The following is an 11,098-nucleotide window of genomic DNA, read 5'->3' on the forward strand; positions in this document are numbered from 1 at the left end:
ATGCAGGGAAGAAGGGATAGGACAGAGGTAACAAGTAAAGCTCAGGCAGGACTGTGTCTCAACACAACTGAAAAGCCGGTGAAGTTTGTCCTTTTTCAGGTTCTCCATGCTGCCCGCTTTTCTTCCTCTTCAAATCCTGAGGCTCTTCCAGTTACCAAAAACTGTTCTTAAGACATGCTCTAGAGCACATGCCCAAGGATGTGTAACTCATTGACAGCTATTTAAAGAGTTAATCTCTCCAAGGGACTTTTGCGTTGGAGGGGGGACCAATACCTCAGAAATGAAGGTATATTAGCGGGCTCTCAGGATTTATCAGTAAGGTTGAAGCAGAGCTTTCCTGGAACCCTTGGAAGCCTTCCTGCTTTACCTGGGAATCAGACCTGCCTTGCTCGGTAACTGAACCTTCAGAGAAGCCAGGAGAGCTTGCATGGTTGTGGTGTCCAAAATGAGATCAGACAGTGCACTCCTAGACCATGAGGGATAGTAAGAAGAACTTGGTGCCTTGGAGTCGGTCTCTGTTTTAGAAACTAAGATCCTGCAGATGAGTAAGATAATTATTCTTCTCTCAAAGGATTCTATCTAAAGGAGATCAGTTAACCATCAAAGGAGTGATGGTTATCAGTGTTTCAGTATGGTGGAGATAATCAGTTTTGCACTGTGCTACAAGGAACAGAAGATTGAGTACTCAGGGTTAATCTCTTTGACAGTTTAGGATGAAAGGAACGAGAAGCCCAGGAAATATGGGAAGAATATTTTTGAGGATTAGTAGCTGGGAGACTGAGGTCAGGGGCAGGCTGTCACGTTACCCTCTCTAGAAATGCTTTCTTGGTTCTGTGAAATCTGTGGAATAATCTACTTATTGGCATGGCATCCTTTAGTGAAACCAAATTACGGGGGTAAATAGAAAGTACAATGAAGAGCCTCCTGCTGACAGACCGCATTTACTCTGTGGGCTTCTTCCAACGCAGTTCTTGGAATTGGCCCATAGATCAGAAACAACATCTTCTGGATCTAGGTCATTGCATATGAACAATGAAATCTTGGTCCTGTCATGGGCAAGAGTAAGAACCACAGACATCAGAAAAAGGGCAGCTTTGGGACAAAGGGCCATGTTTATCAATATCAAACTTTGCTTCCCAGAACAAATCTCTACTCCATTCCAGTGGGTTATATTTAACCCAGTCATGCCCAGGGAAGAGGTGAATGACTCTCTTTGTTTGCCCAAGAGCAGGGTCCTCGGTTTTCACATCTCTACCAGAATTGGGGATCTTTGGAATTAATCTCCCCACCTAGTTCATCTGATCACTATAAATCAGAACCAGAGAGGCCTCTGGATTCAGACAGCTGGAATCCATCTCCAGGAACAAACAGCCAGAAGCTGCCTTCAGTTGGAGAGAAATTTCCAGATTTTTGTAAGATGCTTACCCCTGGGTAATCTATTATTCTATTTGTTTATCTATATATACTATTTCTAGCCATCTATCCATTTCAGTGAAACCATTTTCTCTGGGTGCGACTCATGAATTAAGGAGAAAAGTCATCAGATTTTAAAATTTAAAATGAAAACAGATTTCTTTTGGGATAGCCTACATGTGGATAAAGGAAAATTAGTGAGTTTGGGAGCAAGTGGAGATTTAGGAGAGATCTCTGAGTTGTGATAAAATCTCCAAAGACCTGGGGAAGCCATTTGCTGAAGGGCAGGTGGAGCCCCCACCGTACTCCACCCCTGTACAGGCATTCTGGTAGAACAAGGAAAAAAACAGAAAATACACTTTTACCTCTGTTTTCTTCTAACCTTCTCTACTATTTTTTTTTTCTTCTTAAAAAGTTTAATCGCTCTTTGAGAGCAAAGTGGAACACATCCCAGGATCAAAAGAAGGTACGCTGGCAGGTCAAAGGGAAGAAAGAAGGAAAGGAGAGAAAGAGAAGAGTATGGATTGGGTGTTATGCTTTCACTTTGGGGGATATCACCCTAGTATATATAAAAGTGTGAAGCTGCATTTATAGAAATTATAAACACAGTTACTCATCATAGACTGTCAGGCTAACTCCCTGGTGTATAAAGTTGGATGGCTCTCTGGAATACAAAACATTGCCAGTGGAGACAAGAAGAGAATATTAATTCTTGTGAAGACTAAGGGATTGGTTTGAGAAAAAGGATAAAGTTAGTTTAAAGAACAGTTGGGACAAATTCCACTGATAAAAATTGACAGTTCTATGCTTAGGTGTAGCAAGATATGTGTGAATGAGTTTGACCACCAGATGTGAGGCTGTGCATACTCAGCAGATACACTTCTGTACCATAAGTAATCTGTTTTGTACTTGTTTTCTTCCAATACCATTTTACCTCTTTTGGAAAATTAAGAATTGAATATATGAGTGAGGATGTTATGAGTGGGTGAGCAGATATTAAATACTGGTGGTCACTGTGTGTACTGGCTGGGATTTGGCTTCTGGATGTTTTAAGGAGTCGAATTTACAAAAAACCTGAGCAAAATTTAGCTGAGTTGTTACAGAATGAATGTGCAAATTCTGCAAGTTAGAAACTAAGATTCTCCTTTACCTCTTCAGACTGAGATGTGAGACCTTCAACCTCCAACCAGCAGGTGGCATTGTAGGATGTGCAGCCCCTGTGTAGCATCAGTCCAGTGCCTTAACTTGAGGTAATCTGTGGACTTGGCTTACATGCTGAACCTTAAGAAATGATGCATCTCAGGATTGGATGGGCCACTGGTCATTCTATCATCTATTTCTTCCACTTGGTGCTTTGTGCCACTGTCTACACTTATACAAACTTGTTTGTAACACCACAGTCACTCTACTTTTGCTAGAGAAACTAGAAAACATTTTCTTATGCTTAATAAGAACCATGGAATTTTCAGGCTCTTTTAGAGTTAGCAACTCTCTCATTTTACAGATGAACAAATTTAGGCCTGGAAAGGAAAATGGAGTCAATCATTAAAAAAAAAAAAATTATTGAGGGTCTACTATGAGGCAGGCACTGTGATTCAAGATGTATAATATGGGCTCTGCCCTCCTGTAACTTGTACACCAGTAAGAAACACTGACAAGTAAACAGGTAATTGTTGGTCCAAGAGTACATAAATAAAGGCTTGGAAATGGAACCCATGAAAACTGACAACAGGCATATCTTTATTTTACTATATCCCTGTGGACAGATCCAGAGCTTTGTGACTTTTACTTTGACATATATATCCAGTAGGGTGGCCTTGGTCTTCATATCTAAAGCCTGGAGTGTTTGGACAGACTCTAGACAGGCCTGACAGCTCAGACTCCCTTCTGTGAACAAAATCCTCACAACCTGTATAGCACTGGCACCTTCTACAAGACCCAGTGTCTCCACTACCGCACGGAAGACATTGACAACATTTCTATCCATCACTGCCACCTAATGACTCTTTTGGGTGCTACCAGCTCTGGTTCTACTTCCTGATTTTGAAATGTGAGATTCTGGCTCCAGGCAGAGAGGTATTGACTCCATGACCTCTAGGGTCCTGTTCTATCTTGGAAGCCTGTCCGATTACCTTTGATGTTAGAAGGCAATATTTATCTACTACAGAGCAAGAGACCTAATTGAATCCAAATCAATAAGATTTTGATGAGGTCTTTCCAAAAACTAGAAAGAGAAAACACATTCAGAAGACTAAAAAGCACAATGTAAATATATAAAGCTTGGCAAATGGGGAGCATGGCAAGCAAGCAGCTCTGCTGAAGCAGTGGCCATGTATGAATACTTGTTATTCTTTTAGTGGTGGCTCTCCTCTCTGCAATCATGCACCACTTTCTTACTAAACTCTGAAGACCATGTGTTCACTTAATTCTATTACAAATTATAATCTGTGCTTAATGGAAACTTTTCCAGCTGTTATTTTCTTCATGTGTAATTTGGTGCTTTTCAGCAGTGTGTGAAATTTGTCTATAGTTATCATGGAACAGACAAAGTGGATCAGAGTCAGATGCTGATGAGAAGGAGAGCTCAGTTTGCTCATTCTGTCACAGGCCTTCTCACATAACCATCGGAACCCTGGAATCCCTTCTCTTTCTAGAGCCGCAGAGCTCTTTAGTAACCCTACAGGCTCAGTGCTAAGACCTGTGGCACCTTTAAGGGTTGTACAAATTTTGACATGAAAATATTGTTTATTAACATACAAGAAAAGCACAAAATAAAATTTAGTAATTAATGTCTATGAAAGTGTACCATCTGTTTTTAAATTTAGGATTTATATGAATTATATTACATTTAAGAATAATTTGGGTCAGATTTTTCTTTCATTATAAAAATTTCTCAGGATGTACGATGATTGCCAAGAAATCATGGCCAATCATAAAGTAAATGAATTACTTATAGACAATTTGAAAAACAAAATTATAAAAATAAGTTTCAAATTTATAATGAAAAGTTATTTTTATTATGGGATGTGGGGACATTCACATATATTTTGGGTTGGATTATGATGGTTTTTACAGGCTCTGAATATTCTTCAAAATGGTCCCCAAAGAACTAAAAGCATAGTCAGAAACTACCTGCTGCAAACACCAAATATTTTTCAATTCTCAAATCTTCAAATTTCTTAAGAAATAAAACTTAAAAGTTCACAAGAAACTTGTTTTCTATTTTGTTGTAATCTATACTTGTTTAATTATATTTTAAACTATCTATCATTGAGTTAAAATCATGCTCCAGGAAGAAGCACCATATTGACATTATGGGGGTGTTTAAGTGCCCGTGACATACCACCCCTGGGATGTGGGAGTTCTAGAGTTTGAGACCGATAGCACTTGAGAGATGATGGCAGCAATCCTCTTCTGTTTTGTCTTCTTCTTTTAAGGAAGATGTTAAGAAATTATGATAGTAAATTGTAAGGCCTTTGATTTGATGAAAAGGTCTAAGGAGTTTTGGGGCGAGGGTTTATCACACGGTCACATCGTTTGCCTGTCATGTAACAGTGTATGTACATTTGCAGGGGAAACTAGAAAATATTTTCTGAGAATAATCTACATTGTTCCATTGCAATCAGTTTCTAAGAATAACCTCGAATTCCTCTTCCTCCAGTCCTCTGTAAAAGTTGACCACAGACCCACTTCCAAAAGTACACAGAAGTACTTTTTCCATGCTCCTCTCTGTTTACATATATATATATATATATATATATATATATATATATATATATATATAAAATTATATTTTTATATATATATATATATATAAAATTCTACCTTTGGCCATGAACCACCTATGTCTTGGGAAATTAGGTCTGTCTCCCTTCACTCTCAGCTGCTCTCCTCCTCACAGCCAGCTGACTTATTAACTTGAGTACCTAGAATCCTGTCTTTAACAATCCTCTGATTGACATTTCCATGGGCTCAGGGGTCCCTAAAAGTTCCTCTTTTTCATAGCTCTCACCTACTATCTTACTGTCCCATCTCAGTGAACTGGAGTTCCCATCCCTTCCCCACAGATGCTACATCTTACTGCAGGGAGGCATTTGATATGTCAATGGTTTGTGTGTTCCAGAACATAATGCAGTTCCTTAATGTATCCAGTAGGGGCTTATGCAATGTTTGTTATTAAATTAATCGATAAATGAATTAAAGAGTGTGAATGGATTTTGTAATTGATAGAAAGGTAAGTACAGAGTGATCCTTAAGGGATAGGAAAAAAACAGTTGGAGCTGGAAGATGTGTTCAGGAAATTTAGGTTGACTTTCTAAAGGAATGGATTGACAAGAAATTTGAGATTAATGAGGAAGAGAAAAAATATATATAATTAGGTAATCGAAGATACCTGTCTCATGATGCCCTGTCAGAGAGAAAAATCTCTGTCCTTTTTGATTAATTTGCCCTACCATATCTCTTTTTGCCCTTGGCAGGAGCCTTTGTTGGAAGAGATGATGATGGGCCTAGGACCCCTATTATTGGTCTTCATGATGGGTCTGGATCTGACTCTGCCCACCTTGGCTCAGAATAACCACAGGTACAAACAGTTCCTGACCCAGCACTATGATGCCAGACCAAGTGGCCGGGATAAGAAATACTGCGAAAGCATGATGATGAGACGAGGCCTAACTACACCCTGCAAAGATCGCAACACCTTTATTCATAGCACCATAAACAAGATCAAGGCCGTCTGTGAAGATAAGAATGGGACACCTTACAATGGAGCATTCAGAAAAAGCAAATCTCCCTTCCAGGTCACCATTTGCAGGCATGCAGGAGGGTCCCCCTGGCCTCCCTGCTACTACAAAGCCACATCAGGGTCCAGAGACATTGTTATTGCCTGTGAAAATGGCTTGCCTGTCCACTTTGATGAGTCCTTCTACCGACCATAACCAGCAGGCCACTGGCCCAGAGTTGGCTCTACACTCTTTTCCTCGCCCTTCCTTCTGCAAATTCCAGAAAAGTGGATCTTTTGTTTTCTGTTTTACAATATGTTTAATAAATAAAAATGTCTCTGAAATCAGTAAGCATCAAAAAATAAATAAACAAATAAATAAATAAGCTTTATAACAGTAAATATATTTGCCTGAAGTTATGTTCTGGATGTATATTCGGGAAAATTATTGCACTGTTGATTTTTTTAGAGGCATACTGTTTTTATAATTTTCCATTTTTATGTTTATTGCTGTTTTGTAAGCATAAAATTTAAAGAATTAAAGATGCTATGTAGTCCTGTCTTAGTAAAAACCAGAATTAGCAAAACATGAAAGGAATAAATACAACCTTTAAAATAATAAATTATAATAATTACATGTTGTTAGTGATACAATATAACAATATAATATACTGAATAAATAGATTAATCAGATGAAAGAATGTGAAGAGATAAAGGAAATAAAGGCCATTGTCATGGTGAGAATAACAATAAATAACAATAAATAATATCATCGTTATAGGAAAAAAATATCAAGTTATCTTTGTGGCATTTTAGTAGTTATGATGTTGATCAGCTTCAGGCACCAATCCAAAAACAATAAGACTTTAGCACACTGGAATATTTCTAACCAAAACTTCGGCTACTCAATCTGCAGTAACACCTTAATTCACCCCGTGGAACTGTCAGTTTTTCACACAAACTTGTATGTTGAGTTCCCAGTATGTTTTAAGAACTATACCAAAACTCAGTAAATATTTGTGCATAAGACATTCATTTCTCCCTTGGGATTGATGGCATTTGTAAATAATGTATCCAGTCTGAGAAAATGGTAGAGAGAACCAATAAGTAAAGCTTTCCCATTCAGAACTTAAACTTTTTTCAAACCTAAGTATTTATCATATTTAATGGAAATATTTTATTAAATATTTTATCCTAGTCTTCAATCTCCTGACTACCACCTTGTAACGTGCATATGGTTAGCCTAGCTAGGTATTTGGGGGATTGTGTATTTTCTTTGGTTGTTTACTACCTCTTCCTTTTCCATCAATACTATATATTCATCTGTTATCTCTTCTTTATTCTCCATGTCAGGAAGAACATGTTTCCTTTTTTGCTAAAGTAGACATATTCATGTGTTACAGATTCTAACTTCTCTCAACACTTCTGGAAAACTTCAGTATCTTTAATCATGTTCATTTTCAGTGTCTCTCATTAGAGGAGAAAAAATACTATATTTTCCAATTTAAATACCCACAAACACTCATAGATTGCTACCCTAAATGTACTTTGGAATTATTATATTTTCATTTTTTTATTTTGTAATAGCGCCATAATCTTTGTTTTCTTGCCCACTATTCATTTCTTAGTTTCTTTTCCCAGTGTTTGTGTGATATTTTATGTAACCATAAATCTATTGAATATCATGATCCCATATATATTTTATTTTTTCCGATTGAACAGATGTTTCCACATTTTGCAGAAAATTTATTATCTGAAGAAAAATTGAGAAAAAAATGTCTTTCGGATTTCCATTAAGCAGAGAAAATTATTTAAAAACATTAAGAATAAACTGGATTTATCTTAATGTGTAGTTATTACTTAATCACTCATATTTACTAAAGGTTTTTTGTGGCAAAGTTTCTCTACTATAAAATTACTGTTTCCCCATTTATAATTAATAAAGACTTGTTTTGGGAGAGACACTTTGAGACTTCAAAAATCCTGTTGCTCCTTATATTTGCCCATTCATTTTAGCACCCGTCAGACAATCTTGCCTGCAGCAAGTTTTTTTAACAGTGTTATAATGGTGACATTTTATTTCATTTATTCTTTTAATATTTACTAACTGGAATACTTCTGTAAGGAAGAGGTATCTCTTCTCCTACATTTATTTTCTATTGAGTTATTTATTGATACCAGTATGGTCTATTTTATTAGTTGATTATAATACAATACTACTATTATTTACTTTGTTGCTCAAATTGTTCCAATGTTAGCTATTGGGAACACTTTTAATGTGGCTCCTCTGCCCTTCCAATAGGACACAACATTATTTTACTTTACTTTGTTTTTAGCATTTCTGTTCAGCACAGATGTTCTGGGCTCATCTTGCACACTCTCTACCTGTGCCAGAAATCATCCTCTTCTCTAAGGAGCCCTGGTTCACTTTTTTGGAAAATGATATCAGAAACAAGATGAGGATGCTAGATGTGTTCATTGCTACTGCGGTGACACTGCTTCTAGGCTTTTCAGTGAGTTGAGCCAGGATCTATTGTATTAATTAATGCATAAAGGCCTTTATGCTACATATACGAGTATCAATATTAGAATGGAATCAATAATGTAAAAGGCACAGTAGAAATCTAACCACATGGGAAGTATTTAATCAATAATTTGGTAAAGGCTTTAGTACTTTATAATGCACAGTAATAAATATTTATTTATACATATTAAGCAATATAAAACAACTGTTTATTTCTGATAAAAAGTTTTATTTATATATGCATATTCATATCATATTTTACATCAATAAAAGTCTCTATTTATATCTTTATGTCATCACTGGGGTGAGAGGTGAAATCCGGCATTACTCCAGTGGCATAGGGGAGGAGGACAGTGGTGGATAATGGAGCATGGTGGACAGTGGTGTTATGTGTCCTTCCTCGGTTCTTCCCTACAGACGAAGCAAAAAATTATGCGTCGGCGAGATTTAGAAAAAGTAAAATTTGTTGAAAGTACAATTTAGAAGGAGTCAGGCCATACCCAGGAAGACTGCAGCCCTGTGGAATTTAGGAGGTAGAGAGATAAGATAGTACACCCCAAGGGAGGGAGGGACGGGTTTCCAGCCAGGGAAGCTATAACAATGAAGAGATGGAAAAATCTGTTTATATTTGGGCCGTGATGGGTGGGCCTAGATGAACCATGTGTAAGGTCACTTTGACTGACAGTTGGCTGCTATATAACTTTTTGCCCACTGCACACGTGCTTACCCAGAATTCAGTCTGTTACAATTAGATTCATGAACTTCCAGGCATAGTCATGATATTATAATGATGGCAACGTGAGGCTGAAGTTAGGGGCAGTACTTTCTGTGCATGTGTTTGTAGGTGGTTTAGCCAGCAGCTTTTACGGCCTTTGTGCTCTAGGATTTGGGGTAATTTATAATCCTAAAAGGGAGGTGTTTCTGGGAGGTGCTTAAAGAAGGTCTTCAAGGGAAGTTTCTATGGTTACAGAGCTGGGCCTTTGCTCCTGTCGCTCATGCCTGATTAGCTACCTAACTTTTAGGTATTGCTTTTCTATCAATTTTCTGTAGTCCCCCACTCGTACTACCCACTCACACACCTACACACATATGCACATGCTCAGGAATAAAAATTATCCATTAGTTAAATCTGTATTTTCTTTTCTCTAGGCATATCATCTCCATCCTAATTTTAATCTCTTTGTCACTTTTTCCTGAAACTTTAGAAAAATGTTTTAGGTTGTTCTTTATATCTCTGATACAATTTTCCACATTATCAAATCTGTTCTTTACAATTCAAATGAGAATATTTACTCTGTTATTGCATTTTCATTTCTTTTATTCCATTTTCTTGACTATTGTACTATTTGCTCTTATTATTTTCTTATAATTTACTGTTCATTTCATTTTTGCATTAAAAAGCTACCTTATTTTATCCTATAGGGAATATGCAAAAAATATTGCCTATATATATGTATATATATACACAATTATGTATCTATGCACATATATATACCTATATACATACAAATGCACATATATATGCCTATGTATATAGTGCAAAGAGAAAGTCCTTACAAGTATTAAGGAACAGTATTACAGTGTTAGTAGTTGTATTATTAATGCAGCTCTGCTAATATGTAATAGAAAGCCTATTATAATAGTAACAATTTTATGCTTCTGATGTTCTGAGATGATGTGGTACCTAACTGACTATGATCCCTGGTACACAGCCATGTCCTGTCTGCAGTCCTGCCTAGAGTACTTTGACGTGCAATATGCTTATGAGGATATACACAGAATGCCTTGTGTACTGTTTTCTATTTCCTGTGCAGTTGCTCTCTGAGAGTAGCATTAACAGCGTGGCAGAATATGCTAGCCCACAATATGCCACTTCAGCATCAGGGTTATTTTGAGCGAAAGGCACTTGAAAAACAGAAGATGCAAAAAGAGCATTCTCATTTTCCCTTTTTTCTAAAGATGGGAGATGAAATTCCATGCAAAAGTTGTCCTCCATATACCAGAAGGAAAGTAACATTTTTATCAAGAAAAGGAAGCCAAGGCCAAGAAAATTCTATACGAACAGACCTTGTTAAAATAGTTCTTATCTTCCTTTCACCTTCCTGTAATACTGGTTGCTCTAGTTTATCCCACTTCTTTAGGTCTTCATTTCCTTTTGAGGGCTCCCATGTCATGTAAAACTTAACATTATATGCTTTTCTCATGTTAACCTGTATTTTGTTAGGGAGACCTAAAATGAATAGAGGGAAAAAAATGTTCCTCTCTTACATCATTCTCCAAATAGATGGAGAAAGTAAGATACCTGTGACTGTTTAAAAGATGTAATATTCCGGTGTGTGGAAGGCTGAATAACAACTGTCCCCCGCTCCAAAAAAAAGATATCCATGTCTCGATCGACAGAACCTGTGAATATATTATCTTAACATAGCAAAAGTGATTTT

The 11,098-nt window shown here is 37.0% G+C and overlaps 1 protein-coding gene across 4 annotated transcripts; it reads left to right on the forward strand.

Annotated features, from left to right (window-relative positions):
- Positions 1–1,265: 1,265 nt before the first annotated feature.
- LOC120622082 (angiogenin-like) lies at positions 1,266–6,568 on the forward strand. Of its 4 annotated transcripts, XM_039888113.1 has the most exons (3): positions 1,416–1,431; positions 2,572–2,663; positions 5,892–6,568. In XM_039888113.1, the coding sequence occupies exon 3, from the start codon at positions 5,910–5,912 to the stop codon at positions 6,348–6,350; it is 441 nt and encodes a 146-aa protein (XP_039744047.1). In that variant the 5' UTR covers positions 1,416–1,431; positions 2,572–2,663; positions 5,892–5,909; the 3' UTR covers positions 6,351–6,568. The 4 variants fall into 4 exon arrangements, with proteins under 4 accessions (XP_039744046.1, XP_039744045.1, XP_039744047.1 ...); XM_039888112.1 differs by lacking the exon at positions 2,572–2,663 and having other exon boundaries at positions 1,266–1,431; XM_039888111.1 differs by lacking the exons at positions 1,416–1,431; positions 2,572–2,663 and adding an exon at positions 1,266–1,412.
- The last annotated feature ends 4,530 nt before the right edge of the window (positions 6,569–11,098 follow it).

The sequence above is a fragment of the Pteropus medius genome, unplaced genomic scaffold (genome assembly GCF_902729225.1).
Source record: "Pteropus medius unplaced genomic scaffold, Ma_sr-lr_union100, whole genome shotgun sequence".
In the NCBI taxonomy this organism is placed as follows: domain Eukaryota; kingdom Metazoa; phylum Chordata; class Mammalia; order Chiroptera; family Pteropodidae; genus Pteropus; species Pteropus medius.